Source organism: Fringilla coelebs (assembly GCF_963513975.1).
Source record: "Fringilla coelebs genome assembly, chromosome: 5".
NCBI lineage: Eukaryota > Metazoa > Chordata > Aves > Passeriformes > Fringillidae > Fringilla > Fringilla coelebs.
The window spans coordinates 48,548,974-48,566,116 of record NC_140033.1 but is presented as its reverse complement, the minus strand read 5'-3'; the positions used below and the strand labels follow the sequence as shown (position 1 = coordinate 48,566,116).

The 17,143-nt window shown below is 49.1% G+C and overlaps 1 protein-coding gene across 1 annotated transcript; it reads right to left on the bottom strand.

The window, feature by feature from the left end:
* Positions 1-671: 671 nt before the first annotated feature.
* Positions 672-7,162, bottom strand: POLR3H (RNA polymerase III subunit H). Its single transcript, XM_084206095.1, has 6 exons — positions 6,868-7,162; positions 5,566-5,662; positions 3,862-3,948; positions 2,817-2,880; positions 1,997-2,204; positions 672-1,514 (listed from the first exon to the last, which is right to left on the bottom strand). The coding sequence occupies exons 1-6, from the start codon at positions 6,976-6,978 to the stop codon at positions 1,461-1,463; spliced, it is 621 nt and encodes a 206-aa protein (XP_084062221.1). The 5' UTR covers positions 6,979-7,162; the 3' UTR covers positions 672-1,460.
* Positions 7,163-17,143: the final 9,981 nt, after the last annotated feature.

Here is a 17,143-nt window from a genome sequence, read left to right as displayed (position 1 = left end):
CTGGCACTACCCCAGAAGAGCCTGTGTGGAAGCTCCTCCCTTGTTTCACCCAAATTTCCACCTATACAAACAGCTGGGGGGGGTTCTGCAAACAGTTATTTCCACCACAGCTAGATGGTTGCATGTGTGAGCACTGCTGCTCTGTAGGTAGCATTCAGTAAGCTTTTTGTGTGCACAGATGGACCTCAGTTACTATGTGAACCTAAAGAATTCTAGGCTCCCTTTTAATTAGGGCACTGCACCAGGAATAACAGTTGAGAATTAAGGGGTTCTAACGATGCTGCAGGGAGGGCGCTGATGACTCAGGCTTTGTTTTCACAGTTGGAGGTTAAGCAGACCCACTATCCCAGGGAATTACAGCTCCTTCCTGCCAAACGTGGCTGGCTTTATAATTATGTGCAACATCACTCTCTTGGCAATGGGCCCTGCATAGATTTTACTCACTGTTTTGTTCCCTCCTTTCCTTGTACTGCTGTCAGGGAGGGTGATGGCAATTGTTTGTCATTGGCTGTTAGCATAGAGCAAAGCGTTGGTCTCAACTCTGTCTGCCTTGAAATCCAAGTAGCTGAACTGCAGGAGGCAAGTGTTTTCTTCCTGCTAGGCAGGAAGCTAATAGTTTCCCCACAAATTGTACAGGAAGGCAGGCTGTGTGGTTTTTACAATTTATTCCACTTACTGTATTAAAACCCCCACAAACAAGGATTTAGCTTGCTCAAAGCAGTCTTCATCCATTTCAGTCCATAATTTCATATTTTCAGACAAGCTCCTGCAAAGTTTAGCTCATTCTGCATAAATACAGCCCACCCAAAAAAGTCATTCCATTCAGCACAATAAGCAGCCTGTAGTTTTCCACAGTGATCATCTTCACTAAGCCTGAGTTACTTTTGGGTAAACTGTCATTCCTGTTCTTTCTTGGTCCATGGGTGAAGTTCCCATACTTAGCAAACATCACCACTACCTCCCCTGCTCTCTCAGCAGCAGCATTTTCCAGGTTTCCAGAGTACCACACCTCTACCAACTCAAGCCTTTTGCTGTCTCTTCTTTTCCTGTCAAGAGAAGGGCAGGTTTCTACTCCTCTGAGATCAAGCTCTCAGCCCAAGGAGTGGTACTTTTCGATAGGTATTCTCTTCTGCCTTTACTCACTAAAGTCAACTCTTTCCTTGATTCAGGCAAGCAAAGACCTCCACAATTTTCCCTCCAGGGCAGGAGACCAAAGCTCCAGCTGAGTTTGTAGCTGCTGTGCTCAAGGCTTTTTGTGCCTGTAAACTCACTTCTGCACATCAGTGAAGACATTTCTTGAAAGCAACTCTCTCTCTCTGGCAGTTGGAAGCTGAAGGGAAAACAGAATGGCAGATCTAATTTCTTATTCAGCTTCAGAGGAGCAGTGAGCACCAGCAGGGTCCCATTATCCCCCAAACATCCACCGGAAAGACTTTCTGTGGAGCAGGCTCCGATGGCAGCTAACTGTTTGTCCACCATGACAGGAGGCCCAGGCCTGGCTCACTGATTGATCCCTGTTCACAGAAGACAAGAGCATGCAATTGTAAACTGCATAGAGAACAGAGGAAAATGCCTAAAAATGCATCATCTTTCCCATCTAAGTTGCGGAACACAGCTGCCAGTGGTTCAGATCCACCTTTCTCATGCACTGTACACTCAGGTTTTATGCCAGAACACTGCAAGGAAAGACTTTTCAGTTGCCACATAGACCTTGATGTGTTGCTCCCAGCTCTGTGCTCTTCATGCACACAGTTTGCTTTAAATCAGCCTCTCAGGGGGAAATCACCAACAACCACTAAGTGTTCCAGTGAAAACACTCAGAAAACAGAGCAAGCACAAGAACAACCTCATTTCTCCCCTTTTCCATTTCTTTCATTCGGTGATTCTGCTTCGTGGTCAGCTTAAAGCAATCAGTTCCTTGGGAAAGGGGTGCTATTTTAGACACTTTATAAACCACAACATTCACAAAGCTGTAAGAACTAATGCACATAGTTACCACAAGAGTGTAGGGTGCCTCTTTCTTCTGGACTTCTTCTGCAGCATTTGAAGTGGAAGCCTCTGCAGAGCTTGGACCGGTTGGTGACGTATCAACAAACGTCTCATCCACGACTCGGAAGCGGATCTCTTCCCCAATGTCCATGTAAAGGTCATGGGCCCCTTCTTCTGTCTCATATTCCCACACCCACACCTGCTCTGCTTCATCACTGGCCAAGGATTAAGGAGGGGAACAGCATTCTGCTAGACAGATCACTTTCTGACAGTTCTGAGAATAGGCTCGATTCAAAGCCTTTACACAGTTATTTCCCAAACTGCAATGTGCTGTCCCAGGTCACTGTCTGCACAGCCCAGGACCCCCATCTTTCTGATTTTCCTGCACCAAGCTGTATGCTGCTTGTCTACACATCCCCAAAAACACCCAGCAGCAGAAAAGACCCCCAGACAAGTAAAACTCCTCAGACCCAAGACAACCTCGCCTACCACACTGAAGTACATCAGAACACACATACGTAGACATTACATGATATGGTAAAACCTGCGTTCTATCTTCAGAGGCAGCCAAGGCTGGAGGCAGGGATTACAGCTGGGCAGGGGACACTGCCATTCATTCCTATCAGCAGGCACAATGATCCTGCAAAACCTAATGAGCGTGAGGGCCTGTCTAGCTGTGATAACAGTCTGTGGGACTTGCCCGACAGAAGGGCTTAGCTTCTGCCACTGAGCACCTTCATTGTTGCAGTGGTGAATGCCTGTTGGGCCAGCACTGCACAATCTTTTGAAATGAAGTAGTGAAGTTATCAAAGGTGATCAAAGGATACAACTTAGCTGGCTGCTGCAGGGATTCTGGTGGGATGACAATATCATCAAAGAATCCAAGAGAAACTGCGGAGAAAATAATTTGGTTAAGACTGAAACAATTCTTTGCAAATGACGTTCCACAGCGATTCCTAAAATGCATTTCTAGGCTCATTTTCCTTCCTCTCTCAGGAAGGACACTGAGATTATGCAGGAATTATTCTTTGAGCCACAACGCTCAATTTCAGTTGGCAGCAAAGCAACCACCCAGCTGAAAGTACATACAGCAACAGAGGGCACAGTCTTCATGCCCGCTGGGAAAGGAAAAGGTTGTTTGGAGCAGGAATGGAAATGAAAGCGTTCCAAGAAATGAGTCAGATGCTATAGAGGTCTGTGACAAAAAAGAGCTTAGAAATCACAGATGTAGTATGTTAAATAAAGACTGATATAAAGTTAGAACAGCCCCCGCATCCCCCTTAAGATTTCACGATGCTGAATTTTATCAGGGAATGGACCATGCCCAAGTTCAGCAACAAAAGCAGCCAAGGTAACCTTATTGTCTTAATTTAACAACTGAGCAGCAGAGCTCCCTTGTATGGAAGACTCCTAGAGGAAAGGAAAGCAACTCATCAATTATATATTCCACGACTCTGGCAGCACTTTGTGCTCACAAAAACATCTCCCTGACATGTTTTCAGGTACAGGAAATGAACACAAATTTGCACAGCACTATAGGAAAAATACATCAGACCAACACAAGCCAATAGTTCCACTTTGAAAAAAACAAATTCTGTTAACTGAAGCAAGGAAAGAAATCCAGTCTGTGCTCCAGACAGGTTTCCCTGTTATTCTTGGGCAAAAGAAAAAGGGAGTGCGGACAAAACCATCAAGGTCAGGGGAAGCTGCCAGGCTCAAACTACCAATCACCCTCAGATCAGAGCAGCACTAGAGGCCAGTAATAGCCATTAACCAGCCCACAGAGAACATTACTCCAGCTGAAATCACCGTCTCAACAGAGCCAAGGGCTCTGCAGCTCACGTGTCCCTAATGTCAGAAGTTGCAGTTTACCGTGGACGCCATCCTGACTGCAGCTTTTAATCTGTCCGATCAGAATCTCATCCAGGAAGGGATGGAAGACCACATAGCGGAAATGCACTTAAAAGAAAACACATCATTAATGTTATGTCCATGTTAGTAAACTACAGTCCTCCCACAGGGTGGCAGCCATTAAACCAAAATCCCATTAAAACAATATGCCCTCTAAAACACCCAGTTTCTTTTACAACTTCTTTGCAGGCAGTGATTAGATAGAATAATGGGAATAAGAGTTCTGATTCCTAACTGGCTTGTACAAATTCTGGCAGCAGCTGATCAGCAGTGTCCTGTTCCCAGCTCCTCAGTTTTGCAAGAAGTTCACAGAAAGAAAGTGTAAGATCATAAACATGGAGCATGGCTTCTGATTAAGTTATGATGGAAGCACAATGCTTCACAGTCAAGAGTATCAGCTGAACTTATACTTTCTCGTAATACTTCTGCCTTTTATCTTTGTCTGCAATGCTGTATTTTCATTAAATGAAGTCTTTTAAATCAAGTACTATCAGATTAAACAAGGTTCTCTAACATAACTGAAATTTCCTCCAAGCTAGATAAAATGTTTCTAACTAAGCACATAGCATTTGTTATTACAAGAATGCTACACCAAGATAATCTCAGCCAAACGATGCTCCTGAGAAATTTAACATCATTGCAGCTGTACCTCCTCAGTGCTCCTCTTTTACATAAAACTAGGCAGTGCATTATAGAAAGAGTTATTACCAGACACAGCAGGATTTATCAAAGTGCTACCCCAGACTCTGAAAGCAGACTTTTTTCCCTGAGCTCAGAGAGAAAAGTTCTCTTCTTTCAGTTCAAGGAGTAATTCTAAGTTGAGAAGCTGAATGAAGATTAAAGCAAGCAGGAAAGCCTGACATCCTCCTTCAGTATTAGAGAAGCTTCTATTTGCAGGAAATGAGTTCTACAGGATTTAAAATTTAGACAAGGGAAGGTACATATAGCCAGTGCAGTTCCCTTCTAGCAGGAGGTATTTCATGTGCTCAACCTATGATTCCACACTGTAAACTGAAACTAGAAAAATGCATCTCTTACCAGTTTAAACCTTTAATTTAACTTTAAAAAATGAAATTTGCTTTTATGCATTTACTTCCAGTTTTTACTCAGATTTGCCAAGAGTCAAAGTAGGGAAATAATTTCTTATTAATAATTTCTTATTAAAAGAAAAAACCACTAGAAATGTATGATGAACCAGATCTATCTAAGTTTCAACAAAAGTGTCATAAAACTTCCAGCTAGTACAAGAGCATTAAATGCTGTGCAAATGCTAGATGCAGAAACAGGTTCATATCCTAGCTAGGGAAAATAAGCTTCAAAAATAAAAAATATCAGAGAAATGCAGACCAATTATTACAATTTCTTTTCTGTGGGCAGACTTTCAATAATTTTCAACTAAATTAACCCCTTCCTTACCCCACACCTATGGCTCTAATTGTAGAACAGAAATGGGCTGCTGAAGAAGGCAAGAAGGACTGGCTATTTAAAGCTCTATTTGTACCCAAAAGAAAATAAGAGACTTTCACCATGTTCTTCTTGCTCTCCTAACAGGAAAACAGTTAAGGCTGTGAACTTAAGGTTGTTACAGTCCCTAACAAATGAACTCAGCTTAATTTCCATTAATTAACCTTCTACAACACAATATAACTAAGGAAAAGCACTTACCCTTGGTATGTGATGCACCATCCCCAGGAAATATGTATGAATCTTCCAGCTTTGTGATATCATAAAGACAGATGCAGAGCCCAACATTGTACACCACCTGACAAAAGAAAAAAAAATTCAAGAGCAGTAAATCAAGCAACCCACCAGGTAAAATCAAGCAAACTGTGGAATTCATACACTAGGCACACCTTTTCAAAAGGCAGCAACAGAGGGGTGGCAAAATGGGATGGAGTCTGTTTTGGAACACTGCCTTCAACAGCACCAGCACTGTAGGGGAGCCCCAACTCAAATGTTGTGGGAGCACATTTTCACTGGCACTGGAAGGAACCGGAAAGAACACTGCTACAAAGAGAACCCCTTGGGGAAGTTGTCAGTGGTGAGAGAACTTGAGCTGCCAAGACAGTTAACAGCTCCCCATCATTCACCAGCCCCACAGCTTGTCCAAATGCTAAACATGTTTTTTGTTAGAGTTACACTCTCAAAACCCTCTAGGCTTGCCTTCGTCTTATGTTATATTAGTTCTGGGGAGACACAAGGCAAACTCTTGGTTTCTCTGCTACTTCTGAGACAGCTTCATTGCCTACAAAATTTGAGGCATCTACCAGTCATCAGTGGATGAAGGAAGACTCTTGCTCTTCATAACCTGCCTGTATAATCTGCTATCCACAACCCTCAACCCCTTCAGGTTGCTCTTTTGAGCTCCTTTCATGTTCACAGCTGCATTTTGAGTTTTGCACCTGTCCCATGTTGAAAGCCATACACTAATCACAGTCCCAGGGCTGCACAGGGAAACTCTGACCTCCAGGTCCACCAGAAAAAACTTTTTATATCCTGCACCAAAGACCAACTTCTTTCTGCCACCATGTATTTCAATTACTAAGCACAGACCAAATCAGCTATTAAGAGCTTCATTTCTCTTCCAGTATTACTGTTCTACATGTGTTTATATAGGGTTTTTTTTTCTTTAAATTCCCCACTTGATGGATTACTTTGCATTTGTTTTTGAGGCTGCATTTTGGATTGCTCCTTTTAACACAAACCAGCAGCTGCTCTCACTTCTCCTCCATGCTCCTCTGCCCCATCTGATGTCTCAGTATCTTCCCATTACAACATCAGCCATTAGAAAAATGTCCCCTTTGAGATGATACGTGACTGTCCCTTTGTTTACAGAGGCAGGGGACGGCCTTCACATCCAAACCCCTCTGACACCTCACCCACGAACCTCAGTGGGCACAAACAAAAGGAAGGAACGCTGGGGATGTTGTGATACCTGCATCAACCTATACGTGACCCACGCTTTACCTTATTGGCCAATTTCTTGTTTAGCTCTTCAGCAATGGATTCGTTCAGTTTCCTTTCAAACTGCCAGGGAGGAATTCTTACAGTGTCAGTCATCTCCACCAGGACAAACATGGTGGCGGGGGGCGACGAGACGCCAACAGCCTGGGCAATGGGAGGGCGGCGAGGGCCGGGCTGGGAAGGCAGCCCAAGGTGTGGCTCGGGCCGCGGTGTCCCGGCGGTGCCGAAGGAAGCGGGCCCGGGACCGGCCGGGAGCGCCCCTCACCCACCCGCGGCACGCGGAGCCGCGCCGCGCGCCCCAGCCTCGCGCCACTTCCGGCGCCGCCGCAGCCAATCGCGCTCGGCTGGCGGGTCGCGCGCCCTGATTGACAAGGGGCGGGGCGGGGCGCCGCGGCCGCCATTTTGTCCGCCCTGAGCGGGGCGGGGCCGGGCCGGGCTCGGCCCCCGCTGACAGCGGAGCGGGGAGGGTCCGGTGAGGGCCGGGGGGCCGGTTTTGGCCAATATAAACGTGGAAAGGCGCTCAGCGGCCGGGTGTCCTTTGCAGGGGCGTTGTGTTCCCTCCTTCCCCTCCACCTCCGGCAGGTGGGTCCCCGTGCGCTTTCTCCCGTGCCACAGCTGGAACAATTCCCAACTGCAGTTATTCCGATTTAATTTACCATTTTCGTAAACTTCAATCCAGATAGGGCAGCAAAGATCCCAGAAGCACGGAGCAGGTCAGATAGGAAGGGACCACGGTGGGGCATCTGGTCCAACGTCCCTGCTCAAGCACGGTTGATAAATAACATAGAGAATAGGAATTTTCAGAGATAGTCTTCTACGTGTCCTAGGCAGATAAAGAATGCCTGCTTTCAAATGCTTCAGATTGTGTTAGAAAGTTTGTTTTCCAGCCATTTTGGTATCCTGGTCATCCCAAAGCACATGGTGCAGGAATTGCATCCAGAGGGTTCTTGAATTCCCTCTGCAGTGAGGGAGGCTCCACAGCCTCTCTGGGCAATCTGTTCCAGGGGGCGGGCGCCTGCACAGTAAATCAGTTCTTCATGGTCAGGTGGAACTTCCTGTGCACCAGTTTCTGCCCCATTGCCTGTTCTATTGCTCGGCACCACCGGGAAGAGTCTGGCTCCAACCTCATGGCACCCTTTATGTACTGATACACATTGATGAGGTGCCCTCTCAGTCTTCCCGAGCCTGAACAGGCCCAGCTCCCTCAGCCTTTCCTCATAACAGAGGAGCTCCAGTCCCCTGATTATCCTTGTTGCCCTCTGCTGGACCTGCTGCAGGAGTTCCATGTCTCCCTTGTACTCAGGAGCTCAAAGATGAAAGCCTCTGCCATTTCTTCAGCTGTTTGCCCACATCTCCAGCACATCTGAGTGGGTTTATAATATTCTTTGCGCCAGGAAGTCCCTCACAGCTGTGTCTGCCCGGTGCTTAGGTCAAGGTTCTTTTCAGGGACAAACTGCCACCATACAGAGCTGGAATAATTTGTGAGTGTTAATTGCCAAAAAAGAAACCAACCCCCCTTGTATAATTTTTGAGGCCTCAGTGTATTCTGCAGTGAGGGAATCAGTGTGAGGGAGAAGCAGCATGAGGGATGGCAGAAAACAAGGGGGTGTGCAAACGTCTGAGGTTTGTCAGGGAAATGAAAGGAGGTTGTTTGAAGTGTGCTTAAAAAAGATCCGCCAGGAAAACCAAACATCCCTGGCTGACAGTGAAAACTGCACTGTCAGCATCATGGCTTTGATGCTAAGGCTAAGTGTGTCATCCCCCACGCTCCCCAGCAGCGTGTGGTGGGACAGTAACGAGCAGTTTAGGTAAGAAATCATTAAATGTTGAGCTGTCTGGGAAAGGGAGGGGGAAACAAGGTTGGAAATACCCTGGTTAGGCCTCATTAAGAAGGTACCGGTCTTGGACAAGGAGGTGTTGATTTCTTCTCAATTACTCTGTTTCATCAGGGTCTATTAGGTTGTGGGGTTGTTTGTTTGGTTTTTTTTTTAATAAACGTGGCTGATCTGCCCATGTTTGGCATGTTAGTATTAAATAGGGGGCCCAGAAACAAGATTTCCCCTGTCACCTGGGAAGAGCAGCATTTTTCTGGGAGCAGCATCTACTGTCTCAGCAAGGAGCTCTGCAGCCAGCACAGCACTCGCCACTATCAGAACACCTCATCCCAAATCCCCAGCGTTTCTTGCTGCTCTTGTCCTACTTCAGGGAGCCTTACAAAGGCTCCTTTCTCCTGCACTGCACTCACGGCTGTGCTAATCTCGGCACAGCACAGCTTTGCTGGCACACATGCCACATCCCTTGCTGCTCCGTCCTGGCCTCATGCAGGTCTGGCAATGCAAGGTTTGACCTTTATCTAGTGCAGCTTTTGCAGGTGTCTGTAGCTGCTTCACTCAGAGGAGTGAATTGTTCTCAACCCTGTCTTGATGGTAGGGGAAGAAATAGCTTTGGTATCACGCAAGGAAAGAGAACTTAGGCACTGGTGGTTTTGGGAAGGTGGTCACTCTGGGTGCTTGTAGATAAGAACTGTAGAGTTAAGTAAGGCCATGTGCTCAGGGAATAGTGGACTGAAATACCTGGGAGAACATGGGAGATGGAGAGAAGTGAATTTGGACAGATACTTCCATTTCAAGCCCATTCTTGAGCTATCATTTTCCACACTTCTGATAACCGTGCTCCATCAGGGGCTTTTGGGTGCCCAGTACAAAGCAGACACATCTTCCTTCAGCCTTATCCACAGCCCCCCAGAAACAGCTGTGTGAGCAGCAGGTCTGCAAGGCCTTGCTTCATACTGTCTTGGGTCCTATGAGTGAGCTCTTTTGTGTGCTGTAAAGTGCAGACACCAAGCAAGATGTGCGGAATCTCTCTCCTGTATCAGCTCTGTGATTGCCAGCAAGGATTGAATGCTGTGGACCATTCCTCAGTAAGGACAATAAGATTCCTCTTCTATCTGCAGCTCTGTGTTTTGCTGAAACTTGCAGGTACTTCGATTTCATGCTGGGGAAACTGAATTGAAATGTGTTCAGAGAAAGCTGGTGATGGCAGTGTCAGATGAGCTTCACCACCTCTGGTACCAGGCTACAGTCATCCCAGAGCTGAGTCTGGCTCTCACTGTTTCAGCCTCCACCAGTAACATCCCAGGCTGTGGGAAATTGTTTCCGGTCTCACTTCAGGTAGCCCCTCCCCAGTCCCAAGTGGTGCATGCCTGGGCTGTCTATGCATGACAGATGTTGCTCTGTTCCCACCTAGGTTTTCTCCCTGGAGAAATTCCATATTTCATAAGTGCTGTCTTCAATGTAAAAATATAAACAAAAGCCAAATTATGCTCTGTAAAATATGGGTGCTGCCTCAACTCAGCTAATGGTAGTGCACAGAGTTACACTATATTTATTGCTGCTGCTAAAGTGTCTTGCTGTTGGAGATGATGTGAACAGCTTTGTTTTGCTGAGTTGTCTCCTCCCAGTAACACTGACATGGTGAATACCCAGAAATCCACAGTGCCTGTACATACTTTTTTACACATAATCATAAAGTCTCTAGAGTCTCTCTCAGCAGTATTGGGGCTTTTCCAGTATGTCAGAACATGACTCTCAGTTGCTGGGTCGGGGTTTTTTTAAGCTTTAGCTGCTGGAATCCAGGGGTTGCAGAAGAGTTTTTCTGTCCCTCAGAGAAAATACCAGACATTTCTGATTCTCTTGATTATACAGGAAAACTGGAAAATAATATTTGAAGTTACCTGAAGGATTGGAACCTTTGAGGAAAATGAAAGGAGCCCCCAGATGACTTGGTTTAAGATTTCCTCTGTCCCCACATGCCCATGGCTCTTGGAGAAAACTGGCTCAGGAATGCTAAGGGAGGTGAGTGGTAATTTGCATCTCAACAGTTCTGGCCCTCCTTTGATTGACTCTAAAGGAATTATGTATCTTCTCACATAAAAAGTCCTCCCCGCTCCTGCCTTTGCTTCCATCTCTGCAGGCATCTCTGGCACCCCCACTCCCACTCTCTGTTTGATCAAAGCTTCCCCTCTTCTCCTTTTATCATTTTTAAAGCATGCCTGCTTTAGACTCTCTGCCTCCTCCGCTGCAGCACATGCCCGGAGTCACCTTCCAGCCAAACATACTTCAAGTTCCTGTGCATTTTCCATCAAGAGCCTTTATGTGGGAGAGCTAAAGTTGTCCCCCAAGAAAGGAGAAGCCATCTCAGGATAAACTCAGAGTGGAGACTGAGAGCTGGCTGCGGCCTCCTCCCCTTCTTTTGCAAAGTTCTGAAGAGTAGACTGGAGAGATAAGACTTCTGGTGTCTGTAGGGCATGAATAGAGCTCCTGTTCTGTTGTGGAAAACTACTTGAAAAGCCACAAACGGAGCATGATGGGCAAGGGCAGAACCCACTGGCACTTAGAGTTTCAGTGCTTCTTGGTGGCCTTGCCGTGGGCTGTTCTCTTCTGCCTGTGGAGCTTTTTTCTACATTATCATTCATTGACGGGAGAGAGACAAGTGCTTTGTGATCTCATCCCTCTGTCAAAGCCCTTGGGACAGCCCCATATCAACACCCAGTACCAGGATGGATGGATGGATGGATGGATGGATGGATGGATGGATGGATGGATGGATGGATGGATACAGCCAGGTGGAGCAGTTGTAACCCTCTCTCCTGACTCTGTGCCATGCCTCGTGGTTCCCACACAACTTGTGCACCACCCTGCAGCCCTGAGGGTTGCTTGTGGAACAGGTCTAGTTAGCATCACCATGTTCAGCTACTTAGAATGTATCAAGGAAAGAGTTTAAGGAAACAAAAGCAACCCATGACCACCCCATGTCACCCCATAACATCTCCCTTCAGCACTGACACTGCACCATGGTTGTTCAGGGTTGATGTAAATTTTATTCCAGGATCACAGGGACTTGCTTGGTAAACTGCTGGTATCGACTACCTTTCTACTCCAAAATGAAGCTGATATCATCTAAATCCCCCCTGAGTTATGCCTACCCAGCCTGTTCTTACCAGCTTGCAGTGATGGAGGCCCTGGTGCTTGGCCAGGCAATGTACTTGAGTAATTAACTGTCTGTTCTGTTAGAAAGTGTTTCCTAATGTCTAACATCAATCTTGCTCTTTGTAATTTAAACCCCATTACTCCTCGCCCTATTCCCCAATGGACTCAGCAAACAATTCTGCCCTACTCCCACTGCCCTACACCCCCACTGGAGAAAGTCTCAGGCCAGTTTAGGGCATGGCCTCTGCCCGCAGAGGTGGCTCCCCTGAGCACGGTCACACAAGCACAGGGGAAAACAGAAAGGAAAGATCTTTAGGCACGGTGAACTGATAGAAATGAGACCCTTAGAAAGCACCCAGGTTTGTGATGGCTGGCTGTGAGCCCGGAGGGAACGGGGCAGTAAGATGGGTTTGTGGCATGTGCCTCCTCTTCTCTCCTACTATAGTACCCAGGGGTGCTAATACAGGCGGGAAGAGGGGCTGCAGGGCACCAGTGAGACTTGGGGTGACAGGGGAGAGGTTTCACCCATTGTGAGGGACCCTGTCTGCATCCCTGCCTGCAGTGCACACCCCATCCTGCTGTCCCTACAGCCCGTGGGGCTGCCCCACTGCGTCCGGCTGTGCCACCGATGTGCGTCACTTTGCGCAACCGGAGCGACGCAGCCCCCCGGGGCCGACCCTCGTCACCTCCGGCCCCCCATACAGACTTTCTCCTTTAAGCCTAGCTGGCTCAGAAATGACCGGGCTGATCCCTCCCACCTGCCCGCTCCCCCTGGCCCGGCCCTGACGTCAGGGGAAGGCGTGCGGATGCGTGTGTGTTCGAGGCGCACATCACCCATCCGCACATCAGATAGCGCAGATCCATCAGCCGGCAGGCAGGCAGCCGAGACAGCCCCCGGAGCCGGGCTGCAGGCGACACCGCTGCTGCTCGCAAGGTAGCGGAGGAGCGTCCGGCCCCTCCGAGCACCGATGCTCTGCAGAGCGCAGCTCCAGGGAGCCCGTCGCTGCTAAGGAGGTGAGTAAGGGGAGGTACAATGGCCATGCAGCGCGCCAGGGCTATTGTAGCTGGAGATTAAACTTCACGGACCACCTTTTTCTTTGAAAGCTGCTCTTTCCTTTTGACGGTGGAGAGGTGCGAGGATGAAGCGTGACTTTCCTCCTCCGGTTTGGTTGTTCCCCACCAGCCTCAGGAACAATAACTCCCCTGGGGGTGGCGGCGGCAATGTCTGCTTTGGCTTGGGGGCAAATAATCCAGGGTTTTGCCACGGAAGGTTGAGCTCAGCTGGGATCCAGCTCTCGGATTGCCGGGTGAGCGGGAGGCAATTTGTGAAAAATCCGACTTATTAAAGTAGGCTGATAGTGATGGGGGCTGGAATTGGGATTTCTTTGGACTGGCTGCACTATTCCTGCCGATGGCAAGTTAGATCCACAAAGGAGGAAGGAAGGACACAGACGAAGATGTCTGTGCCATGTCTTTAAACAGATACTATGCTAATTTAAAAAATAAAAGCCATCACAAGAAAGTAAATAAATCTCACAAATTTGGTATTTGGGAATGATGATTATGCATACATGCTTAAAAGGTAAATCAAGCCTCCATGATGGTTTCTCCCTTTGCTTCTCCTTTGCATTTGTCAGCCTGCTTGCTTTCCCTCATGGCCTCTCTCAGAACTGGGCAGCCCGGCACTGACTAAGAGAGCTTTTTATAATCAATCCATAAAGGTGACATTCATATTTTAGCGCTAAGCAGGCTGTATCGTAGGCGAGACTATCTCAGCAAAGATCTCTGGAGTTGGGAGTGTGATTGGCTTAGCTGGGGAGGGGATGCTGTCGCTGTGCATTGCCCAAAAACCGCCTAATTTTATTTTTCCTATAGTAATTTGTCTCGTCAAAGGGGTTTGTAATAGGCAGGGTAGGTGAGAAAATTGCTTTGCCTGGTATTTAACTCTTAACATGATCTGATGACCAAAAACGGGAGAGGGGGGAGCTGAGAGGTTTTCATTAGCATCAGACAGAGACAGCATTTATAAAAATCTGCCAGACACCACGGCTGTGAGCCTTCTCCGAGGAAGGAAGGATGGAGAAACATAGCCCAGCCAGCGTTGCAGTGGCCCTGCTCATGGAAACCCCTGCCTGGAGCCATCGTGGTTCCTCAGCTGGTTTCTGCCCTTCACGCCAGCCCCCCTGGGATCTCTGCTGGCCACCGTGTTGTTGTTGGGTCCCTCGGCAGGTGAATATGCCCAGCAGCCGAAAAATGGGATTTTTGTTTTTGCATTGAGCTCTGGGGACACGCTCGTGCGTCTGGAGGGGTGTAGCTCTTCTCTGTTTCAGCCTGTGTCTAGACAAGCTAAGTCTGGGGGGGCATCAGCCTCCCCAAGAATGGCAGCGGGCCAGAGCATTGCTTTCTGTGCTCCACGGGGTGAGGAGATGGCTGCTGGCAGCTGGCTGTGGAGATGGGGTGTCTTTTTGACATACAGAGACCTTTTTTTCTACTAGGGCGGGTTTAGAGGGGTAGTAAACCTGACTTGAACTGAGGCCACTGGCAGTCACAGGGGATGGAGAAAACGTGATGGAGAGTGGCATGGAAGAGCCCGTGCAGGAGATTGCTGCAAAAGGCAGCAGAGGGAAAATAACCTCCAGCTCCTTGGCTGGGGCGGGGGAAGCAGTGGCACTCGGGAGAGCCGAGTGTGGTGGCAGACAGCATTCGAGCTGGGGATTTACAAAGAGAAGCGGCGCCGTGAAAGGGAGCTACCCATACAGGCGACGGTCTGGCCAGCCGAAGGGTCACGTCCACAGCCGGAGCGTGAGGGCCGCCAGCAAAGCGGCCACCCATCCGCCAATCCATCCCGGCATGCCGGGGTGCCAGCGGATGGGAAGGAGCACAAAGAAACGCCGCACGGGAGGGCCGGCTCACCGAGGGCGATTAAGCTAATTAAATATGTATTCCCCCGCCCGGGCGAGGGAGAGTGAGGGGTTTTTTTCGCTGCCACTAATGAACGGGGAGTGGCAGACGGAGGCTGCTGCCTCTTCAAAAGGCTCTCTCCCCGCTTCTAGCGGGCCTTGAAAGGCTGTTTAGTTAAACAAGGTCACAGCCAGCACCCAAGTCAATGTGTTTGGCTTTAAAGAAGGGGAGAGAGACAGTGATTTTATTTGATAAACCGCAGACCTTTCAGTCGCTGCTGATGAATGGGGTACTTGGATCTTGAGATAAAAGCTGATGTGTCTACTGCCTGTCTGCCTTAATTGGCCTGGGTTTCCTGCCTCCGCCTGCAAGGGCTCCTGACTGTCAGCTCCGCTTGCTCAGGAGCCTGCCCTCCCAAAAATAAAAGCAAAGCTGTCTTCTGCTGCCAAAGAAGACCCTGTCACCAGAGGGCTCTGGGGTTTGGCTTTGAGATGTTTTTTTCTGGGGAGGAGAGAAGGTGGGCAGGGAAGGAGGTGTTTTTTATAAAGAGCACCCTTTCAGGAAGCCCTGGGCTTGCAGCCACTTTCCTCCTTGGCTCGGAGGACTGTCACCCCGGGAGACCCTCGAAGCAAAGCCACCAAGAGGAGACAGGGAGGAGGAGGTGGAGGTCCAGCAGTGGTGGTGGAGGGTGGTTACTCTGGAAAGGCTTTCCGTGCCCCGCGGCAGAGCCGGGCTGCTGCAGTCTCTCTGCTTCCTCAAGTGACCCGGATTTCGTCCCCGCACTGTATACGTGTGTGGGGTGGACATAGTGTCGTGAGGTGGTGTCAGCCAGGCCAGGAGAGACCTGAGGTGGGGAGAGATGTTCTCATCCTCGGCAGAGGTTACTGTGACCACAGGAGATTGAGGGGAGGGTGAAAATGCCTCTTGTGATGAGGCACTCCTTCCTTGTCCCCTGCTGGGGCAGCATTGTGGAGAAATGGTTGGGGAGAGGATGGTGGGGTGGAGAGCAGGGAGGAAAGGAGGACAGCAGAGGTTTTCCCTCGTCTGCATCTGGGCTGGGAGGGAGGAGACACTGCTGAATATATGCTTGTGTCCCCACTCTTCTTTCAGCCTGCTTTTGCCCTGAGTTTAATTTCCTCGGTCCCTTTGTTTGCAGCAGGGATTTAAATGAAGTGGCAGGTAGGATACAGCCCTGGAGACCCCCATGTGCCAAAGCTCTTACACAGCCTCAGCTTCACCAGCACCACCAAAGCCAGGAATTCAGCTGCTGGGCACCAAGGGTGACCAACAAATCTGGGATGCTTGATCCAGGTGCTGAAGAGGGGCTGAGTGCTGCTGGCTGAGTGAGACAGCCTCAGCCTGGCTTCAGGACAGGGATCTCTGCTCCAGCCCCTGCTCCGAGCAGGAGATAGAGCAGGCAGCTCTGTGACATGTCCAGGCAGTGCATCTGCCAAGGATGGGGATCCTATAGCCTTGCTGTGCCCTGTGCTTGTGTTTATCCCAGTGAGCTGCTACCCAACATCCCCGTGGGCCATCCAGAGAGCCCTCAGAGTGCCTGTGGGGGATAGCACCTTGCTTGCTCTCCCACAAGGAGTGAGCTCAGCTCCTGGGAGCAAAAGCAGCTCAGGAGGGCACCCTCTGCTGCTGCCCTCAGCTCTCGGGAGCAGACTGTCTGCCTCCTCGGCAGTGCCCAGCATGCTCCCATTCTTCACCACCACTCGTCCCCCAAAACTGGGAGCCTTCCAGGGCCCCGGGGCCTGGGCTGGTCCCACAGGTGAACCTGGGGAAACCCCTTCTTGGTTGTCACTTCCCCAGAGCACACCATTTTGTCCCTGCAAGCTTCCCCTCCTGCACACCCCCTTGCCTCTTATTTTAATTTTGCCTCTGGGAAGCTTCCATTTTTCCAGCCCCTTGTGGTTGCCAACCGACTCCCTCAGCATACTAATAGTTTGCTCCAAGCATCCTTATTCAGGTTAAATACCCTCCATTGTCCCTAAACTGGTGCAGGAACAGAAAGGTCTCCTCTGTCAGAGAAAGGGCCCAGAGGAGGTGCACCACCGCGGTGAGGCCATTTTCATAGTGACAGCTCATGATGTGGCAGAGAACTGAGGGCTATTTCCCTCAAATCATCCCACTCCTCCAATCCTGACACCTCCTGGGAAGGTGACAAACCCTGCAGAAATGCATGGGGATCACATCACTTTTTGCTGCCCTAAAGTGGCCAGTCTGCTCACCAGCACAGGCTGGGCAGTCAAATGGGGGCACAGATGGGAGCTGTGAAGCAGTTTGGTGCCTGGTCTGGCTTTGGGGTGTCTTGCTTGGGTGCTCCCTGAGCCTCGCAGAGCTCCTTAGGTGTGGAGGAAGGAGATGTGAGCCTGAGCCTGGGAATG

Coding starts and splice junctions, on each gene's coding strand:
- POLR3H (XM_084206095.1), bottom strand. CDS start 6,978: ATGTTTGTCCTGGTGGAGATGACTGACACTGTAAGAATTCCTCCCTGG. Junction 2,881..3,861: donor CAGTCAGGATGGCGTCCACG/GTAAACTGCAAC, acceptor TTTTCTCCGCAG/TTTCTCTTGGATTCTTTGAT. Junction 1,515..1,996: donor AGGCACCCTACACTCTTGTG/GTAACTATGTGC, acceptor TTCTGTGAACAG/GGATCAATCAGTGAGCCAGG.